This window comes from Abramis brama (assembly GCF_963993115.1).
Source record: "Abramis brama genome assembly, chromosome: 24".
NCBI lineage: Eukaryota > Metazoa > Chordata > Actinopteri > Cypriniformes > Leuciscidae > Abramis > Abramis brama.
Genome location: NC_139986.1, coordinates 17719568 through 17742054, shown reverse-complemented (window position 1 = coordinate 17742054; position 22487 = coordinate 17719568). Strand labels below are relative to the sequence as shown.

Sequence of the window (22487 nt, the reverse complement as noted above, 5' to 3'; positions counted from 1 at the left end):
CTTGCTGAGTTCGGAACCACATACTAACATACTACTCCTACTATTTTTACTATATCTTTCTATCGCAGGAAAAGTTAGAGTAGTATGCGGTTCCGAATTCAGCAGCGTTGCGCGCCCGAATCTGCCCAACGGAACGGGGCCGGTGATTAGAAGGATGACTCATTTCTGCGAATCGGTTCTCTTGAACAGTTCGTTTGAATGAAACCGTGCAAAATGATTCAGTGATTCTTTACGTTATTACGTGGTCCCCTGGCATATTACATTTTCTAAAACGTTCTAAGTCATATGTAGGCACATATTGCTATTTATTACGTTTTTCCGATTAATTTTTTATAGGCCTATGGGTGTTTATTGTCATGTGTCTCAGTTAAATTTGTTTCCACCATGATAAACCACGGGTCCCACTAATTGTAACCTAAATTTAATTTGTATTTACAACAAACAAAACTAAAATTCCTTTACATCCCTTGGTAATCATTTATTTATATTTAAAAATAATTAAAACTAACTTTGGTTTGCGTTTGCTTTCGTAGATAAAATTCAATACAATTAAGTCATACACATTTCCAGAGCATTTTATTTGTAACATTTTTGCTATTCGGCTGTAAGGTAACTTATGCAAATGAAATCCTTAGTTAACTCCAAATTATTTTACTATCAGAGACGCGCGTTCTCGGTTCAATGAGTCGGGCAGTTGTTGACTCGAGAGCCGTTCGGACCGATTCATTTCAATACGTGTGCAGAGTATACGCGTATTGTTCAGACCAGATTCACGAACCGGTTCGACTGATTTGTTCAAAAGAGCCGACTCAAATGAATCATTCGTTCACGAATCGGACATCGCTACAAGACAGATACGGGGGTGTTTTGACGTGCGGATGCGGCTCGGGCAAGCTGCGGTGGATGTGATTGAGCTCCGTGATTCTCCCCTCTCGGGGCCAGAGTTCACACCATCCAAGGGGAACGCGAATAGGTAATGTTATTCAAATACTTATATTATTACTCGCTGATCCTTTATTAGGCTACTACACATATATTTTGTTAGATGCCATTGTCGTCCATTGTACAGGCGATGGCTCAGACAGAGACATTAAACGAAAAAATTTACAGCGAGCCGCTCTGTACCAGAAATAATGAGATATCGATATTTGTATGTATCATAGATCCGGATTGGATACGCCTTATTAACGAGACAATTCATGCAGGTGGCATCCACAGACATTTTAATTCAGCAGAGAAAGCGCCGTTATTTCTCCTCCCCCTCCCTCCATTAATTTATTTTTGTTGCCTACCTGTTTGTGAATGTACAACCTTTCTGAAAATTAAGGTCAATGTATTGATTTGGAAAACATGCGCGTGATGTGTGTCAAAAATGGTGGTTTGTGAATAGATCTGGACTGCAGAATGGAAACATGTCATTGCTATTGAAAGCCGTTTGCTCAATAAATAAAGACTTTATGGATGTGCATATCATTCTACATGGAAAATGTCAGATATTGCTTGCTTCCTTGATAGATGTGTAAAGATCAGGCATTAATTCTATTGTTTTATTTCAGTTCAGCTGAACAAACATTTAATTCTTCATCCGCCAGACAGCCAGATAAGCGTGAATGTGCCATTTTGCAAGTGAGAACAGAGACAACTGTGACAGCTTAAGATACAAGGATACAACAAGTGAGTGGCCTTGTCGAACAGCACTTGCGGTCAATATCTAAACACTCCCTTGTGATTAAAAGTCATCAGAGAATCAACATAGAATAGGAATACTAATGGCAACTGCCCAAGGGCCATTCAGCCTTATGTAATGAAGTCCCACATCATGCTATCAAGGGATGAGGTTTAAGTACAAGCTGCTTCATTTAGATCAGACTATCCATTTCGAAACATTACAGTGTGCTGGACGAGTGAGCATGGGTATGTGTGTCTGATGAGACGTTGACAGGGCTTTGTAGTGGGAACAGAGGAGCCTTGTGTCCTCATGATTTATTCATGTCCAGCTGCAAGATAAAAACAGAGGCAGGTAGTCACAGAGATGCCGTTGACAGACCAAGCGTGGGGCTGGTCATGGACGCACAGCTGTCGGATGCTGTGAATACAGGCGAAGGTTGTAGTTATTGTTGGCCCAATAGATTGCCCCCTGCTGTTTGGTGGCCTTAAAAAGGCAATTATAAAAGGTGTAGCTCAGCTCTTTTAGATGCCACGGACCCCAAATTCACCCTCTCACGTACAGTACCTTTCAAAAGTTTTTAAATGTTTTGAAAGGAGCGTCTTATGCTCACCAAGGCTGCATTTATTTAATCTAAAATACAGTAAAACAGCAATATTGTGAAATACTACAAATTAAAATAACTGTTTTCAATTTTAATGTTTTAAAATGTCATTTATTCCTGCGGTCAAAGCTGCATTTTCAGCATCATTAGTCTTCAGTGTTACATGATCCTTCAGAAATCATTTTAATATGCTGATTTGGTGTGTAAGAAATATTTATTATTATTATTATCAGTGTTGAAAACTGTTTTTTGCTGCCATGTGACACTGAAGACTGGAGCAAGGATGCTGAAATTCAGCTTTGACATCACAGGAATAAATTATTTTTAAAAAATGTATTGTAATAATATTTCACATTACTGTTTTTACTGCATTTTTGATTAAATAAATGCAGCCTTAGTGAGACTTATTTCAAAAACATTTAAAAAAAAAAGTAATGTTTCCAAACTTTTGACAGGTACCCCCATAAAGGCCTATTTCTTGTGAATAAAAACTCAATTTACAGTGTAAAAAATATTATAAATATCTGTACAATATTACAAGGAAAACATTCCACTACTCACTATAGTACTGTACTGTTAGATGTATTATTTATTTAATTACATTTTTATTTATTTATTTTTTATCAAATTTATTTAGGTGTTTTGTGGAATCTTATTTTTTATTATTTGTTTATTTATTTTGATTTTTCTATAATGTTTTTCTCTAAACTTCTCCATGGAGAACGAAAGATGAAAGTTTTTCCACACCTGTATGACTTTATTTCTTCAAGCTAAGGCGGACATCAACATTTTCTGTGAATAATGACAGCAAAAAAAAAACGACCTGAAATCATGAAAAAGTATTGAAACTATATTTTCAGAAATCCACCTTTTGTGTTCCACTGAAGAAAGAAAGTCAAACAGGCTTGGAACGACATGATGGCGAGTAAATATAGACAGAATGTGAACCTTTCTTTTAAATTTGAAGTATCAAAATTAGAAACAGGGCCTTCAGAAGGAATGATTTTAATTATAATCTAGTAGATTTTGATTAATATTTGTATTTAATAACTTGAAGTAGTTTGCATTCCACCCCTCCACCCTTTTTTATGAACAAATCTGTTCAGATCTTATAGAGTGACTGTTTTTTTTAATCTTCTTCTCTTGCCTCTCGTCTTCTCACTTTCACATCCAAACCTCTTGACTCTGTGCTCCCTGCTGCAATCCTAGATAATTCTCTCTCAGCGGGATTGAAAGATTGCTCCGGGCGAGAGAGCAAGAGATTACACTGTCAGATTAATGTACAGGAGTAAACCCACACTGCTCTGCAACATAATCTCATCCACACAACACATGGCACACACACACAAACACTCTCTCTCGTTCACAACAGTTACCTCACTTCTTCTCTCCGACCCTTCAGAGTGATGTCACACCGTCTACCAGGGGGTGGCCGTCCCCTGCCGGAGTCACACAGCCTCTGACGCCCATGGGGCGGACACCCCCGTCACCAAGATACTGAGTGCGTGTAGCCGAAGCCGAGCGCGATGGGCAGTCTGGGAGAGGGAGTGGACCCGGGCATGGTGAGCGAAGCTCTTCTGGAGGCCCTTTGCTCTGAATGTGGACAGATTCACCGCGCCTGGGAGAACCATCTTTACAACTATCGTTTGGAAGTGGACGATGATTTGGTGTGCCACATCTGCCTTCAGCCGTTGGTTCAGCCCCTGGATACACCATGTGGCCACACCTTCTGTGCCCGCTGCCTGCGCAGCTTCCTGCAGGAACGGGACTTTTGCCCGCTGGACCGTGCGCATCTGCAGCTGCAGGTCTGCCGGCGCTCCAGCATCCTGGTGCACAAGCTGCTGGACAAGCTGTCGATCACCTGTCCGCTCACGCCCTCCTGTTCTCTCAGCATGCCACGCTGTGACCTGGAGGCACATCTCAAACACAGGTAAGATACTCACACTTGCTTACGCACAAATATTCACATTCAAATATTTCATCTCAAATGCAAAAGCTGTTGAAAACAAGGGCATTTCTAGCCTTTCATCAGTACTGGGGCACAAAAAACTGCTTTGGATGTAAATCATCTTTACCTGCAGTAAAGACTCGTTCAAAAGCTGCAAACGCAATAAAGAGCTGCTTTTCAATGGAGTGTAGGAGGATCCCAAGACTATTTCAGTGGGAGAAACTGCTGTAAATGATTCAGTGCATGACTGAACTGTCCTAATAAATCAAACTGAATCACAAACAATTTCAGACCTTTTTGCAAACCCATTTGACTGATTAGATCAAAAGAGTGATTCATTTGCGAATCTGGCATTGCTAGTTCTTATTCTAAACAGCTGTTAAAAAACAAACCTTATCGCTGAAATATTATCAGAGAAAATGATTCTGAGGTCGTTATACGGTAATCTTCATTGACACAAAAGGTTTTTATGAGTAATATTTTATGGTATTTTACTGATGCTTGTGCTTAAGTAAAAGGGTCTAGTAATGCCACTGGCTGAAATAATCATTTTATGTATTCTTGTATAATTTTATCAGTAGACCCTGGTGCTTGCAATGGCAAGCTCATGGGTTTGATTCCCATTGAATGCAAGAATTTATCAAATGTATACCTTGAAAGTAATGTAAGTTGTATTTCTATAAAAGCATATACTGATTGATTTAATGTACACGTAATGGTTACTTTCAACATTTTACACACAAAACTTAGAGCTATAAGCATAAAAGCTTTTTTCCTTTGCAGCCAAGAACCACCCAGTTAAACATGAAGGACTGGTATGGTACACTATGATATTGGTTCACATGTGCAGTTTTCTTTCTTTTGATGATATATTTACTTATTCGGGAATGTTTAGAACTACACTAGCACGTTGGTGGCCTCAAATCTAACAGAGATGTAAGCCACAAAACTTTCATTTTAATTTTCACATTGTGAAATGTGAAATGGTGGTGTACCTTTACATGTAAAAACCTGATCAAAATGCAGAACACATTTTAATAAACAGCTCAACTTGAGCATAAGCACATGTCTGCTGGGCTTTTGAGTCAGAGCTACTATCATACACAGGTATCTGTTAGAGTTAGAAATGATGCTTAGCAGACAAAGGCTACTGTGACTTTCTTGTGAGTGGAGCTTGCTAGGGTTGATCTGACTTCCTAACTGGGGATTATTTGCCCCTTCGTCATGTGATGGGAGATTAGTCGGTCCTGTGTAATGCACTGGACAGCAGCAGTTTCATATTCTCTCTTCAGCCATGCTGGGAAACTTCAACTCGAGAAACCTTTTCAACCACTTCTTCTGTGAGACTGCCAAGGGCAATCCAGAGCTATGGTGAGTTAGAGAGTCCAGCGTGGTATTTTGTTCTAAGAGTTGGCAGGACTGTGTGGTTTGAGAGAGTGGTATAAATTTAGAAATGAGTTCTGGTGCAAAAGATAGAATTGAATGGTGTCTTTGGATGACCTGAAGGTCTTGGCCTACTAAGGGTTTGATGCCTGAAGCCAAACGTCAGTTGAATAGTTCAAAGTTGAGTTAGTTCACAAATCAGAGGACAAAAAAGTTTTTGCTATAATCATCTGTTTTTGTAAAAACAAGTAGAAAGGTGGAACTTATCAAAGTTTTTCCAGATCATTCATAGATAATTGTTGCAAGAATGTTTTATTTATAGCTCAAAGGAAAAGCACCCAAGGAGATTAGCTAACCTTAACAAGGCACTAACGCCTTCTTAAGAGAAGGCTGAGAGTTACTGCCAGCATTAGCCATCTTCTCTTAGCTTTGCTGACAATCGATGCTTTCTTGTTATACTATGAGACCTCAGCATGTAATACTATCCTACAGGTCTTTGTCCTCATTGATGCGTAGAGTAATTAATTAGCGCTGTTATTTGTATGACAGTTATGTTTGTAAAATGCTTCAATACTCCTAGCTCAAAGGCTAAGAAAAATCCCATAGTTTCACAGGACCAGTGTTGTCATTGCTAACTAAAACGAAAATAAAATATAAGATGTAAAACTTAAAAAAATAAAACAATAAAATTGTGACGCGACTGTGTTTGGGAATACAAGATCAGGGCCTTTACGTTAGGTTCCTGAAATAGCATCTGCCCTGAGGATGTAGCGCAAGGCTTTTTGTGTAATTTGCTTCCTTTTTCTTGCCCTTGTCCTCCACTTCATGTCAACCAGACCTCTTTGTACCTAGACTCCTGAATATTTTAGGTTACAGGTTACTGTGTTTATATTTTTATGACTATGTGTGTGGGTCTAGGTGTCCTGGGACACAGAGCCAGCGAACAAAGTTAGATCGGACGAAGATGGAGGGAGGCGAAGACAGGGTCACGGCGACCGATCCCCCCAGATCGCCCCAGACTGAGATGAAGGAGAGTACACCATCACCACCTGCTGGATCCAACGCAGGCAACAACGTTCCTACATGGACAGAAGAGCCTGGCGTAGACAACCCCGCCTTTGAAGAAAGCACGGAAGAAGATAGTTAGTACCCTAAGTATAACTTTCAGAACACTCTATCAACAACTCGGTCACTCACTTGACAGTTGATTTTAAAGGACAATTCCGGTGAAAAATGAACCTAGGGGTAATTAACACATGGTTACCGAGTCGATCGTTCCCTGGGAAAATCGAATGTAAAGAGTTTTATCTCTAAAAACAGATTAGCTTATAACGCTAGTATATGGGGCACAGAGTAAGTAAAAGTAAAAGTAAATCGCTAGTTAATGCCACTAACAAGGCTCAAAATAGCCTCACACTAACACGGTAACATAATGAGGGTCCCTACATGCAAAACGAAGCATTGAGAACTTTGTAAGTGTACAGACAGTTTAATAAGAAGATACGTTATAAAGACAGTACATTACGCATTTACAGGCTGGAGTCATCTTGGAAAACAGGCTCGACTAATCGAGTCACGAACGCCATGCTAAGTGAGCTGGTCGATAGGAATTACGTTTGTGAAATCTAACGTAGCACGGCATTCGTGGCTCGACTAGTCGAGACTGTTTTCCAAGTTGACTCCAGCCTGTAAATGCGTAATGTACTGTCTTTATAACGTATCTTCTTATTAAACTGTCTGTACACTTACAAAGTTCTCAATGCTTCGTTTTGCATGTAGGGACCCTCATTATGTTACCGTGTTAGTGTGAGGCTATTTTGAGCCTTGTTAGTGTTATTAACTAGCGATTTACTTTTACTTACTCTGTGCCCCATATACTTGCGTTATAAGCTAATCTGTTTTTAGAGATAAAACTCTTTACATTTGATTTTCATGAAAACGCATCCCAGGGAACGATCGACTCGGTAACCATGTATTAATTACCCCTAGGTTCATTTTTCACAGGAATTGTCCTTTAATAGACATTACACTCTAAGGCCACATTCACACAGCAGCAGAATGTGGTTGTCAGTCCTTTTTGAGTCCTTAATATGGTTACGTTCACACACAGTTTAGTTATGACAACCGCATTCTATAACCAAACTCACACCTGTAAAATTTTCGGACAACAACCGCATTCTGGAAAACCTGTGCTGTTTGAATGGAACCGGATTGGACAACTTGACAACTGCACTGCACAAATGCGTGTCTACCATGTGTTGCTGGTTTTCGTGTGTGGTTTCGGTGACAGTAACGAAGATATGATGGGGTTTTATATTCAGTTACTGTTCTTCAGCGGAGCTGTTAACGTCAGTTTTGTGTGTTGCGCATACGCGTGATTCTTTTCAGTTCTCTTCATTAGAGATTAGCATTAGCACATGTTGCTTAGCTGACACTTGTTTTTTCAAAAAAGTGTTTGTAAAATGTTGCCGTCTTTCTTTCTCTCAAAGGTGTCCATGGTCTTGAGTGCGCTCCTCCACGTGTGAAGCGTCCTCTCAGCAACCCGTGCATCCATCTTCTCCGGACTGGCAGTTCAGCCTCTTCAGGATGGGACTTTGTTGAAACTTTGCCTCTTTCTGCTGAAGAAGGTGTGATTATTTCATATGAACCTTGAACCAAATCACTTTTGTTTCTCTGAGTTCCTTTGAAATCTTTGCTTGGGTTCCATAAGTCTTGTTCTTTAGGTTGTGTGAAACTTCCATCTCTACCTGAGGGAGAAATCACAACTATTGAGGTTCATCGTGCAAACCCCTACACAGAGCTGGGCATAAGTATTGTTGGTGGAAACGAGACCCCCCTGATAAATGTGGTAATACAGGAGGTGTACCGTGACGGTGTTATAGCCCGAGACGGAAGGCTGCTGGCTGGGGACCAATTACTTCAGGTATTGCCGCTATGTTCCTAAATAACTGTCTGATTAAATAGCATTGTCACTGCTATTTACAGATCAGCCCTGATACTTTAATCAATCTCTAAAGAGCTCTAATGAATAGTGGCTGCAGAATGGCTACGAAGAGATGCAGTCTTTGCCACAGATACAGAACAGAATTCTTCAAACTGATATTTACCTAAATATGTGACGTGCTCCATCATTTTGAGTCGTTTTGACCCGGAAAATAATTTTTTCGTTTTATGCATTGACTGAAAAAGATAACTCTTTGCTCTTTAATTATATATATATTATGTTTTGGTTCAACTGTCAAGATATATGATTTAAATGGTGGCTGTCATACAAATTTGTTTTTTAGAAAATTGTCTCTAAAGATTCCAAATTTCAGACATTTTATTCAAACACAAACTACTGATTTTGTTTTAAAGAAATTAATACTTTTATTTAGCAAGGATGCATTAAATTGATCAAAAGTGACAGTAAATACATTTATAGATTAACAAAAGATTTTTCATTTTTTCAAATACTTTCTAGTCATCAGAGAATCCTGAAAAAAAAAAAATGTATGTCAGTTGCCACAAAAATATGAAGCAGCACAACCGTTTTCAACATTGATAAATGTTTCTTGAGCAGCAAATCAGCATATTTGAATGATTTCTGAAGGATCATGTGACACTGAAGACTAAATTAATGATGAAACAGTCATTTTGATCAAATAAATGCAGCCTTGGTGATAAAAAATAAGATAAATAAGACATCAATAACAGGTTAAGTAAAAATGTACTAATGTAAAAAAAAAAAAAATTTATAATAATATTATGAATGATGTCCTGAGGTAAATAAAATGTCAGACGGCATGTTATTCACAATCTATTTTATTGACATCTTTCCGCATTTTGTTATCAGCACAATTTGAAAGCTGAACATTTATTTAATCAAAAACCACGTAAATCACAAGAAAAAAATGCTCATTGCAGCTACCGACTCAAAATAATAGAGCACATCACATTTGTCAAACCGATTCAATCTTTCTCTACACTTCCCATTCGAGTGCAGGTGAACAACGTAGACATCAGTAATGTGTCCCATAACTTCGCTCGCTCCACACTGGCACGTCCCTGCGCCACTCTGCAGTTGACGGTTCTGAGAGAACGCCGCTGCTCTGCCAGGCCACCTGTGGCAACTGCTACGCCCAAGGGCAGCCCTGCCAGCATACGCATCACCTTGCACAAGCGGGAATCATCAGAGCAGCTGGGGATCAAGCTGGTGCGGCGTACAGATGAAGCGGGTGTGTTTATCCTGGACTTGCTGGAGGGAGGGTTAGCCGCTAAAGATGGACGACTTTGCAGCAACGACAGAGTGTTGGCCGTCAACGAGCATGACCTGAGACACGGCACGCCTGAGCAGGCAGCTCAGATTATACAGGTAGAGAGAAAGCTTGTGTGGGGGGCAGTTCAGGTCGAGATAAGGATGCTAGTAGACCTTTGCTTTGATAAATGAAAATTCTATATTTGTGTCTAAATAAATTACAAATAAAACACACACACAAAAAAAATCTGTAATTTTAAATGCTACAAGGGAATTGAGGCATCACGGCATTATAATATAAAGTAAAAAAAAGGATATTATGAGATTTGCTAAATATTACATAACTATTATTATATTATTAGTATTTTTAAATATTAATTTTAAGCGAGCAACAGGTGTTAATTTTAGTATTGTTTATATAGTTATTCATATTTTGAATTAACGTATTTTTATATTTAAAAAGTATTTATATTTTAGTGCTTCTGTTATTTTATTTGTTTTTTAATATATTTAGATAATATAGATAGATAGATAGATAGATAGATAGATAGATAGATAGATAGATTTATTGTGGCCAGCCTAAGGCACACCTGTGCAATAATCATGCTGTCTAATCATCATATTGATATGCCACACCTGTGAGGTGGATGGATTATCTCGGCAAAGGAGAAGTGCTCACTAACACAGATTTAGACAGATTTGTGAACAATAATTGAGAGAAATAGGCCTTTTGTCTACATAAAAAAAGTCTTAGATCTTTGAGTTCAGCTCAAGAAAAATGGGGGCAAAAACAAAAGTGTTAAGTTTATAATTTTGTTCAGTGTATATTTATTTTAGTTTGAACAACACTTGTAATCTAAATGTAAAAATAGGAGAAATCATCATGCACAATTAAATATCCAATATCAGCTGACACGATCAATAATAAAAAAAATCTAATATCGGCCACTTACTAATATGATTACAGATATATTCTGCATTTCTAAATATTGGCCGGAAAAAAATCCCATAGATTTATCATTTATTTCGATTTCAGCCACATCTAGAGCCTGGAAAACCAGACCTAGCAACACCTTAGCAACGACATAGCATTATCCTTGCAACCACCCTAGCATGACTGTGACTTTTGCACAGGCTCACTTCAGAGGCTTTTTTCTTCAGAAAATATAAATCTAGTTTCCTCTAGTAAATGTTCTCATAATAAAACAGCTATTGTCAAATCTCAGTGCCTGTTTGGGACATTAGGACACTGCCGCTGCTGCCCTACTCAGAGGGTAATGTGATTGATAGTATCTTTATGTCTACGTGAGCTGCTTTCTCCCATCTGGCTGCCCCGATCACACAGAGAAAGGGCAGCTAAAGCATTAATAAGAATAGCACTAGCAGACAGCAGACTGTCTTTTCAATACAGGGGTGTCGCTATGGTTTCTATCGCTTGCCCTTCGGTTGAAATCATGTGGCCCCCATCGAGCCCCCTTTTCTGTTCAGGGCCCTTGGAATTGTTCTAACCCCCCTCCCCTCCCCTCCATTATGGCACCCCTGGAGTAAGACCGCCTACTGTCATCTTCTAGGCTAGTGGAGAAAGAGTCAATCTGCTGATTAGCCGGTCCAGCAAGCAGACTATGGCCGTGCACACAGGCTCCACCTTGACCAGGGACATTTGGAGCCATGAACACATCCCGCCGCTTCCGTGCACTGCGACCCCAAGCCCTGTCCCAAGTCTGCACCTTGCCAGGTCTTCCACCCAGAGAGTGAGTACAAATGCCTGCAGCCAAGAGCGAGAACAAGTCTGTGTATGTTGCAGAATCTATTTTAGCTCTGTGAAGACGTAATTAGGGAGCCCTATTTCCGAAGCATCTGGGTAGCCTCCAGTTTTTCTTGAGTTTACACCACAACCTTAATTACTTCTGGTTGGATCTATTATGAGATCAATTACGAAGCTGAAGTAGAGCTGATCCCGTTGGGATGATGAACAGCACTCTACAGAGAGCCGATCAAAGTGTCAATTAAGAAATGGGCTTCCCTTTTTTCTTATCCACATCTGAGAGAATTTTAGACTGTGCTGCTTGTGTAAATATGAGCGTGTGTTGTAGGACCTTTCCCAGTGTGTGACCTGTAAGGAGAAACACATCACTGTGAAGAAGGAACCTCACGAGTCTCTGGGTATGACTGTGGCAGGGGGACGGGGCAGCAAGAGCGGAGAGCTGCCGATCTTTGTGACGAGCGTCCAACCCCATGGCTGCCTGTCACGTGATGGACGAATCAAACGTGGTGAGTTACATAAACCTCATTTTCTTTATGAAATTAGCATCTAGATAATCCTGACCCAGGTTTGAGCAAATTTATGCAGCTACCTATTAGCTGTCTACCCATTACCTCTAATCAGCTATCCATTACCTATCATTAACATTGTGCCTATTTACTTTATTTATATATATCCCTGTTCTTTTTATTGTGTATTATTCATTGGTTTATGGTATTCTGATAAAATAAATGTTTGTTTTTGGTAGTGATAAGATTCGTAGGACTTTTTTGGGGTAATTTATCCAAATAAAAAGGGAAAAAATAAATGAAAATCCACTGCCAAATGATGAGATCATTTTAATAATTAATAAATTAGGGATGTCCCGATCTGTATCAGCTATCTTAAGCCCGATCCTTTATTTTAGCTCCTTTAGATCCTTCAGTCAGCTGTCATGCAGGTGTTGTGCAGTAGGTGGTGGCATAGAAATATACATAGATGCCTCATTAGCGGCTGTTTCTATGGGTCGCTATATGCCGTCGGCCATATTGGACTGGTCAAAGCTGGTTGGTGAAAACGCGAGAGTAAGTTGATTGTGTGTCTGCAACTGTAGTTAGATCCATATATGAATATATCTAGATCTGCAATAGACTTCAGCAGAGGATTTTGAGAAACTAAAACTAACACAATACAACACAACAAGACGAAGGCGTCAGCTTACACCATAATTTAAAAACCTTTAATACTGATTTTATACATATAAAAACACAGCCCAACACATTCGCACCTGTGAAAGGTTATCCCATTTCTTTGGAAATTTAAATCTCTGCGATTTCACAACCAGAAGCTGCACACTGTTGTGGCATCATTGATTTTTAATGTGAGTGACGACATGCTGACCGTTCCAAGATGGCGGGCATGCCGACATGTCTGGAGCGGTTGAAAATGGCATTTATATATACACATATCTATGTGTGGTGGTATGCACCTTTAAGTGAGCTTAAAGCTTCGTTCAAGCTTCCGTGTTTAGCATATCTGATGCGCATTTTTGTAACAAATCACTCGAAAGTCATTTATTTACTGTTTATTTTTATCTTTTTATCTTGCTATTGGTTGCGTCTTGCTTTGCACTTGACTGACAGACTGGCGTTCTGACACCGTGAGCTTCATGCTTTCTAACCTTGTGTCGACTTTTTTTCTTTTTGCAATTATTGTGCTAAATGTGTTTGATTCTGACTCATTAGAGTAATTAATTTGGGAATTACACTACACTGGCTGTGCTGTATGTATTTCCTCTAATATAACTGACTCATTAGAGTCATTCGTTAGGGAATCACACGACACTGGCTGTGCTGTATGTATTTGATTCTCTAATAGAACTGACTCATTAGAGTCATTCATTTGGGAATCACACTACACTTGCTGTGTTTGATTTACTAAAATGACCCAAGTAATTAGTCATTAATTCGAGAATCACACTACACTGTTTGTGCTATAATCACTGTTATGGCTAAAAGAACCGTGTCATGCATTCAGGATTCAGAATAAACTGGTTCTATGTGTTTGATTCACTAAACAGAATAGAGTCATTAGAATAATTTGTTTGGAAATCAATCAGACTACACTGTACTAGAGTTATTAATTCTATAATCGGACTACACTGATTGTGCTGTCTATTTCACACTGTGGATTCACATTACATCAAGCTGTGGTGCTTCCTGTCCTCTAGACAAAAAGGCCCAGCCAAAAAAGGAAAACAGGAAAACACTGTTTCACGCTTGTGTGTCTGATGATGAAGTGCATTGAAGTGAAACCTGTCTCCATGGGGCTTCAGCCATGTTGCAGTCCTCTCTGTGTGGCTGTTTGGAGTGTCTCTAAGTGTCTTTGTCGTCTCTCGTTGCTCAGGAGATGTACTGTTGAGTATTAATGGTCAGGATCTGACCTACCTGAGCCACAGCGAGGCAGTGGGCACTCTGAAGACCAGCGCCGCGTCCTGCTCTGTCCAACTGAAGGCACTAGAGGTCAGCACAGTTGAAGAACCGGGCCTGGACGAAGAGCTTCTCCCTCCGCACGAAAACGACTACGACGCAAGCTGGTCGCCATCATGGGTGATGTGGCTTGGACTTCCCAGGTAATCAAATTTTGTAGAGCTTCACGTGTAAGATTGATGAGTGAAATAAAACAACAGTGTTATTTGAGTGGATGTACTGTTGGATGAGTCCAAATGGCTTTTCAGACTCCATTAGGAGACTTAAAAATAGCTTCCTCACCTTGCTGAGCACTGATCCAAATAACCCTAAAATAGTCAATGCAATCTGGCCAGGACTACCATCATGCCAGGTTTCGTTTCACCTACTTTTCCCCATCCAAATCTGAGTGGAAACAGCTTTGAAGGAGAAAAAGGCAGCTATTTTGAGGACTTTTCTGTAAAATGTCTGTAGTGTTGATGTGTTTTGGATCAGCAGCTTTATGCAGTGTTAACCCATGAGGGGATTATGGCTGTGTCGTGATGTAAACAGCTGCAGATTATCAGATGAAACGCATATGTGGAGATAACTTGCTCCTAGCCCATTTTAGCCTAGCCTCGGGTCATTCAGTCCAATCTCGCTCTTTTCTTTTTCACTCTGTCCTCCCTTTTGTCCTTTAGCATCCACCGCCTTTGCTTTGGCACCCTTCTGTTTCCTTCTCCCTTCCTGTCATTGTGCCAAATCCTCCATTTCTCTCTGTCTCCTACCAACATGCATCTGTTTTTCTGTGTTTCTATGTCTGTTGTCGCCTAGTATTCCAAGTAATCTGACATGCAATTTTTTGACCTGTCAGCGATTAAACAGAAAAAATATATTTCCTGATGATGCACACTTACTTTCCACATTGTACTCTGTCACAGCTACCTGCATAGCAGTCATGAGATTGTCCTCCGCAGAAGTCACCCTGGCAGCTGGGGCTTCAGCATTGTTGGAGGTTATGAGGAGAACCACAGCAACCAGGCGTTCTTTATCAAGACCATCGTCCTTGGAACACCCGCTTACTACGATGGCCGTCTGAAGTGAGCAAGCACAACAAAACAAACAATAAACAATGACTTAATGCATCACGGCTAGATGATACAGCACTTTCAATATTACCTTGATTTAAAAAACAAAAGGAAATCAATCCCGCACACTATACAATCAATGATTGAGCTTGAACAGTATGTTGTTGTATATGCCTGATGAAGGTCATGAGACCGAAACGTTGCTAATAAATATTTTGTGATACTTTTTGAAAGTATTGATAGTGTGTGGGATTTCCTTTTGTTTTTTAGATTTGACTTTTTGTGGTCTTCTCTCCTACGTACCTATCTATTACCTGCAGGTTTGCGATGGTAATTGTTAATTAATATTACCTTGATTAAAATGTGGAGGAAAAAAAACAAGAAAAAATCTCTGGCCATCAGTGTTTCAAGATAAACAAAACAAAAACTAAACAAAAACACTTTTTTTCTCACATATTTAATTATAATTATTACATTTAGTGAATATATTTATTAATTTAATTTCTAATTATGAAATATAATTCATTATGTTTCATTATAGTCATATTTCTTTTATTTATACATATTTAACACAATAATTTTTTATTAATAAATTACCATTTTATACCACAGAACTTTGTTGTGAATATTTATATTGATGTCTGCATGAAATGGATTTTTAATACATTTTTTTAAATACATCTTACTGATATTATTGTGAACAATTGATCCATGCTTATGTTTAATTTTAAATCAACGACAGACAGACAGACAGACAGACAGATAGATAGATAGATAGATAGACAGACAGATAGATAGATAGATAGATAGATAGATAGATAGATAGATAGATAGATAGATAGATAGATAGATAGATAGATAGATAGATAGATAGATAGATATTAAATGTCCCCAACTAAGCAAGCCAAAAGCCAAGGCAACAGTGGTAAGGAACCAAAACTCCATCAAGGTGTCAGAATGGAGAAAAAAACCTTGAGAGAAACCAGACTCAGTTGAGGGCCAGTTCTCCTCTGGCCAACGAGCGAGTGTGTGATTATGATTCAGGCAGCATTACAGGTCAGAAGTCAGATTGGATCAGAACATTCACAATATTATCCAGTTCCATCTGGTTGGAAGTCGTAGTCATCACGCCGGTTTGGAGACGACTTTATTGAGGATCAGTGCCGATGGCTGTCGTGTCGATGAGGCCTTCACAGGGCTGATGAGGCTGGCACCTCAGGGATGCGTCGTGGATGGGTCCAGGCGCAGGTCCACCATCTGATCTGGATACCGCCCGGATCCGGCTGACTTCAGTAAACCTCGGAATAAACAGAAAGACTAACTTCTTATGATGTAACGAGTACATCAGGTGTTATAGGAAGCGTCCCCGGTTCCGGCTGACCTAATCTATGCAGCCTAATAATCATTTAACTGATTTGAATAATAGAAATGTAATGTTCTATATGAATGCCAGGTAAAAGAGATGCGTTTTTAGTCTAGATTTAAACTGACAGAATGTGTCTGCTTCCCGGACAATGTTAGGAAGATTGTTCCAAAGTTTAGGTGCGCATTTTTTATTGAAAGCATATATCGTAATTTAGATGGAAGAATATGGTTTTACAGATGCTAGAAACGTGGCTTTCAAATGAAAGATTGGTATCAAAGAGCACACCCAGGTTCCTAACCGACAACGAAGACTTGACAGAGCAGCCAACGATTCCATGTTTCTAATGATATCTCCCAAGGGTAGCATGTACAGAGTGAACAGCAATGGTCCTAGTACTGTGCCTTGTGGTACACCATACTGGACTTTTGATCGATATGACATCTCTTCATTTACTGTTACAAACTGATAATGGTCAGATAAGTATGATTTATACCATGCTAGTGCAATTCCCCTAATGCCAACATAATTTTCGAGTCAGCAGCACTAAGATCCAGTAACACTAATAGAAAGATACAACCACGATCGGATGATAAGAGCAAATCATTTGTGACTCTAATGAGAGCAGTCTCAGTACTATGATATGGTCTAAATCCTGACTGGAAATCCTCGCAGATACCATTTCTTTCTAAAAAGGAGGATACTGCCTTTTCTATTAATTTTGACAGAAAAGGTAAATTAGAAATCGGCCTGTAATTGACTAATTGTGTAGGATCAAGTTGCGTTTTTTTAATAAGAGGTTTAATAACAGCCAGCTTAAAAGTTTTTGGTACATATCCTAGTGACAAAGATGAATTAATGACATTAAGCAGAGGATCTATGACCTCTGGAAGCATCTCTTTCAATAGCTTAGTCGGTATAGGGTCTAACATACATGTTGTCGATTTAGATGATTTAACGAGTTTAGACAATTCTTCCTCTCCTATAGCAATGAATGAATGAAATTTTTCCTCAGGGAGACTACAATGCACTGTCTGATGCGATACTGTAGTAGACGGTTGCAAAGTTATAATTGTCTCTCTAATGTTATCAATCTTGTAAGTAAAGAAGTTCATAAAGTCATTACTGCTGTGCTGTTCGGAAACGTCCAGTGTTGAAGCTTTATTTTTTGTTAATTTAGCCACTGTTTCGAATAAATACGTAGAGTTGTGTTTGTTTTCTTCTAAAAGTGTTGAAAAATAAGCAGATCTGTATGCAACTGTGCTCTCTTTCCACGGAATTTTGTTTTCTTCCAGCTACGCTCCATTTTTCTGGCTGCTCTCTTAAGGGCCCGAGTGCTCGTTGTATCACGGCATTGGACTACTTTCTTTAATCTTCTTTAAGCGCAATGGAGCAACTGTGTCTAAAGTGCTGGAAAAGAGAGAGTCAATCATTTCTGTTGCAACATCGAGTTCTTCTAGGCTATCTGGGATGCTGACGAGATGAAACTGATCAGGAGGATTATTTATAAAGCAATCTTTAGTGGCAGATTAAAAATCTTTAATCTTTGTATTAACATTTTTCTCTACCATTGAGATTGTATCGATGGCATTGACATCGTCACAATGCTTCTTTTTCCATCCAGGTGTGGTGACATGATAGTGGCGGTAAACTGTCTGTCCACGGCTGGCATGAGTCATTCCGCGCTGGTGCCCATGCTTAAGGAGCAGCGGAGCAGAGTGGCGCTTACAGTCGTGTCCTGGCCAGGAAGTCTAATCTAACCCCACCAGGACACCATGCCTCACCTCATATCTGTGTTCTAATGGTCTTATGTGTTCTACTCTCTGCCACGGAGGCACCATACTGTCAAAGCCAGAGCCTCGGAAAATTGAATGCTTTTACTTGATGCTGAATAAACAAGGCCTTAGAAAACCTGCCACGCCCATGAGGCCATCGCCCTCTGGAGAGCAGCCTTAAGGTCTCCCCTCACCATGCCGATCAGCAGTCCACTCTACCGGAGGTTTTATATACATGTTATCTCTAAATGTGATCTACGTTTGTGAACGTTTGTGTAAAAGAGACCGAACAAAAGAGTATGTGTGCAAGTATGAATGGATGAATGTGCACAGATGTTTAATAAATCTTCCCCAGTGAGGATATGGGAGTTAAGCCTCAGTTGATGTGTAAAAATTATTTCTAACCCCACTTAACAGATTTGATCCAACCGTTTTACTATAATAATCTCAGAAAAGTCTAATGTTAAAAAGTTCCAAGCTCTCTAGAGATGAAATGTGGGACACATATTTGCCCTCCTAAAATGCTTTTTGAAAATCTTTGAAAAGATTAGCAGCAATATCTCAGGGAGGATTTTAGCATTTGCTACCATCTTTGGGCAAGAGTTAAAGGCTTGGCTGGTTAAGCATGTTCCCCATTAACTCCTGCTGGCAAATGCCATAACTACCATCTGTCAGGAAAAAAGAAAGTAACTGCAAAAACAGTATCAGTGTACACCAAATAAAAGACTTCATTAAAAATAAATAAACCTAAAATAAGGTCTGTGGTTAAACTCAAGATATCTTGGTTTATAGCTGATGTTTAGCCTTTACTTCTGGTGATCGTATTTAGGCTTCCAAGTTCATGAAAGTTGTTCATTGGTGAAGATTATTATAAACACACATCTAAGACACTTTTGTTTGACAGAGCTCATTTTCTGCAATAATCCAAATCAATAGAAAAATCCTATTAGGTTGTTGTAAAGGGAACCAGGGTGATGCCAAATTCCAGGTTGGCCTACAACAACAGTCACTGCAGCGCTCTAAAAACTGCCAACTGCCTTTGACGTCAAAGTTCAGGTCTCAGGGACCCGCTATCCAGCCCAACATGTTTCTGAAAAGTTAACATGAACAGAGACTTCATGAACCTCTTCCACAATCATGAACTTTATTCACCACAAAACAAAAGAGTTGCAGCAGTGATCATTTATTTCATAAATGAATCTAAACTGAAAACATCATGTCTGTATAAACTAAACTAAGGAAAATATGGGACAAAAGTAGATTGTTCCATGAAAAAGAAAGTTAAGGCAATGGCTTCTTTGATCCAGTCTTGTTCAAGGACACATTTTGCAGATGCTCAGATAGTTTAGCTGCATCTGTTTTGGATGAAGTCTTCTTTTGTTTGCGCTGCTTGACTTTTGGCTTCTGTAAGAAGATCATATTCAAATGAGCATCTCCAATATGTCTCAAACACACACACAATTGGTGCACTGCCATATAACAGTTTACCTGCAGTTTTGACTTCTGAGGGTTATGGACTACAGAATGCCTCTTCAGGCTTTCCTGTAAAAAATAATAAGTTAAATAAATTCATTTATTAGTCATTTAAGATACTCCATAATAAAGGGAAATGCTGACCTTCATAGCAAAGGCTTTACCGCAGCCTGCAAAAGGGCAGATGAAGTCACGCTTTCCCTCATGGAAGACCAGAATGTGGTTCTGCAGGTTGAAGTTTTTGGTGTAGCTCTTTTGACAGCCCTCTCTAGAGCATTTAAACATGCGCCGCTCCCCAGAGTGAACTAATTGTTTGTGCTTCTGCAAAAACCAGGCATTGTGGAAGATCTTCTTGCATTGATCACATGGCAGGGTAACTGTTAACAAGAGAAAATTGAGCACAGATAAACTTGCATTCAATTTGATTAATAAAAAGGACTTTGCACACACCTCTATGTGCGGTCTTTTTGTGCTTTTGATACTCGGACCAAGTTGTTCCTTTGAAGTTGCAAAACTCCTCACCACATGGGTAACCTTAAATTTATAAAGAAAGGGAAAACAATTATAATAAATAATAATAGATGTTTGAAAGTCAGAAAAGGTTTTATATTACCTTCATGTACCTTCCCATGTTTTTTAAGAGCTTTAGAGGAAACAAATTTGTGGTTGCACCCCTTAAAGTCACATCTGTCAGAATGAGATTGAGTAGCTGGTCACAATGAGGGAGAAGAAAAAAAGAAAAAAAAAGGAAATACATTGTGTAACCCGAATGTGATCTAAAAATTAAAACCAAAGGAACTCACTCAAAAGGCAACTCATTTGTGTGTTCACACATGTGAATCTTCAGTTGCTTTTTCTTATGGAACTCCTTTCCACAGTCTTGATGGTTGCACTACAAAATATTGTAAATACACCAAAGTAAACATTTGAAATGATAAAATAAACAACTTAATCAAATCACAAGATTACTTACCACATAATATCTCTCTTCGTGGTGGTGAACATGAGCAACATGGTTCCTCAAGCTGCCAGGCGTGGAAAACGCAGCTGAACACCCGCTGACTGAGCACCTTTACCAGTTTTGATCAGCAGAAATGTGCACAAAAGGGGCATAGTAAGGGTATTCTGTGACTGGATATTAAAAACCTCAGTGAGCAGCCCACTTAGACGGCCTTTGAGGCAACATATCATGCATGCCCATAAACACTCTCTGGGCAGGCAGCTTGCTAGGTCAGGCGAAAGGGTACGAGTCTTCGTTCAATTTAATCGGTTGCGTAAACAATTCAATGAGGACTCAACTCAACCAGAACACACACACAAAAAAAACTAAATTTGTCACCACCTACTGGCATAACACGTATACGGCAGAAATGGTCACTGAACAAGACTTTTAGTGAAAAAGTGTCACTGGCATGAATCAGAATTTACACCACTACAAAATAGTTTTAAAAGTGAAAAGTACATAAAAGTAGGACGACGAGACGAAAGACTTGAAAATGCCATAAAGTAATAATAATAATAATAATAATAATAATAATAATAATAATAAACACATAGGCCTACATACAAGTCTTAAAATATGCAAGTTATTCGAGTAAATTTGCGGTCAGTATTTGGACTCACAGGTAGGGTTTCTCGCCACTGTGGCTCAGCTGATGTCGGGTAAGCTGGTAACGGGTACAAAAGCTCTTCTCGCAGTTTCCACAAGCAAACGGCTTCTGATGAATAGTAAATAAAAGTACGACTTTTTAAAATTAAAAGTTTACAACCACTAAGTACTCATATGAACACTAGAGGAGCATCTAAAATCCAGACAAGATTAAGTTATGGATTGTGTTTCACTCACCAGTCCCGTGTGTCGGCAGTAATGCGTTTCCAACTTCCACAGCTTTGAAAACGTCGCTTTACAGTCAGAGAAAGAACAAATGAAATGTTTATTCGGGTGTTTAATTCTTTCACCCATTCTAATCGATTATAAACTGCTGCCGTCAACAGGTGGTAGGTCGGTCTTCGGCCCACAACAAAACAATTTCATTGAGCTACGTTTTATTGTGAGTGGAACATACCAACTGAGTTCATTGAAAAGTGCGACAAAAAAAGACAAATGCGTAAAATTATCATGTATCCTCTTAGCTGTCATATTATTTATAATTATATATCGTTTAGCAGAATAATAATGAATGATTTGGTACTACAATAGTAGTTATTGCGCTTTCACAAGTAGATAATAGCTTGCTCCTGATTTGAATAGATCTACCTGTATACGTCACATGATTAGCGCATGACGTCGTGTAGTGAGGGCTCTCATTAATTTTGTTTATTTTTTATTTATTGTTATAATTAAGAACAATACACATAACAATTAAACTACAATAGAACAAATAAATATTTTTAAATGTCACGAAATCAGGGGTATATAGGCTAGAGATGTTAATAAATAATAGAATAGCCTATAACCTACCTAGTTAACAGTGGTTCACATTGCTTACGAATTTTTATGGTTTCCATTTGTCATCTGGTTATTTTTCACAAATGAACCAGCATCACATGTTTTAAATATTTATTTTCCATGGTGATTCACACATGGCATAACACCTGATAAACACCAAGTAACTGTTCACCTTCACAGAATTGTGATCGAGACTGAAGGTCTTTAGAATTGTCTGACAGAGATTTATGTGGATATTAAACTGTCAAGTGGCTCCATTCAAGTCTGTGTATGAATGTGTCTGTCTAGGGTGTTTAAAAGACTGCCTGGCTCC

General features: G+C 39.1%; 2 protein-coding genes across 5 annotated transcripts; one reads left to right on the top strand and one right to left on the bottom strand.

The window, feature by feature from the left end:
• Positions 1-832: 832 nt before the first annotated feature.
• On the top strand, positions 833-18631 carry lnx2a (ligand of numb-protein X 2a). 3 transcript variants are annotated; one of them, XM_084102147.1, is made up of 11 exons: positions 833-973; positions 3673-4200; positions 6520-6743; positions 8091-8228; positions 8325-8524; positions 9587-9955; positions 11410-11589; positions 11932-12109; positions 13986-14211; positions 15004-15126; positions 18102-18631. In XM_084102147.1, the coding sequence occupies exons 2-11, from the start codon at positions 3797-3799 to the stop codon at positions 18235-18237; spliced, it is 2178 nt and encodes a 725-aa protein (XP_083958273.1). In that variant the 5' UTR covers positions 833-973; positions 3673-3796; the 3' UTR covers positions 18238-18631. The 3 variants fall into 3 exon arrangements, with proteins under 3 accessions (XP_083958273.1, XP_083958272.1, XP_083958274.1); XM_084102146.1 differs by having other exon boundaries at positions 14968-15126; XM_084102148.1 differs by lacking the exons at positions 833-973; positions 3673-4200 and adding an exon at positions 5462-5589 and having other exon boundaries at positions 14968-15126.
• A 498-nt stretch (positions 18632-19129) lies between these two features.
• gtf3ab (general transcription factor IIIA, b) lies at positions 19130-21747 on the bottom strand. 2 transcript variants are annotated; one of them, XM_084102164.1, is made up of 9 exons: positions 21572-21747; positions 21349-21443; positions 20699-20795; positions 20529-20617; positions 20339-20412; positions 20176-20259; positions 19870-20102; positions 19741-19794; positions 19130-19656 (listed from the first exon to the last, which is right to left on the bottom strand). In XM_084102164.1, the coding sequence occupies exons 1-9, from the start codon at positions 21686-21688 to the stop codon at positions 19534-19536; spliced, it is 966 nt and encodes a 321-aa protein (XP_083958290.1). In that variant the 5' UTR covers positions 21689-21747; the 3' UTR covers positions 19130-19533. The 2 variants fall into 2 exon arrangements, with proteins under 2 accessions (XP_083958290.1, XP_083958291.1); XM_084102165.1 differs by having other exon boundaries at positions 21349-21440; positions 21572-21690.
• Between the last annotated feature and the right edge of the window lie 740 nt (positions 21748-22487).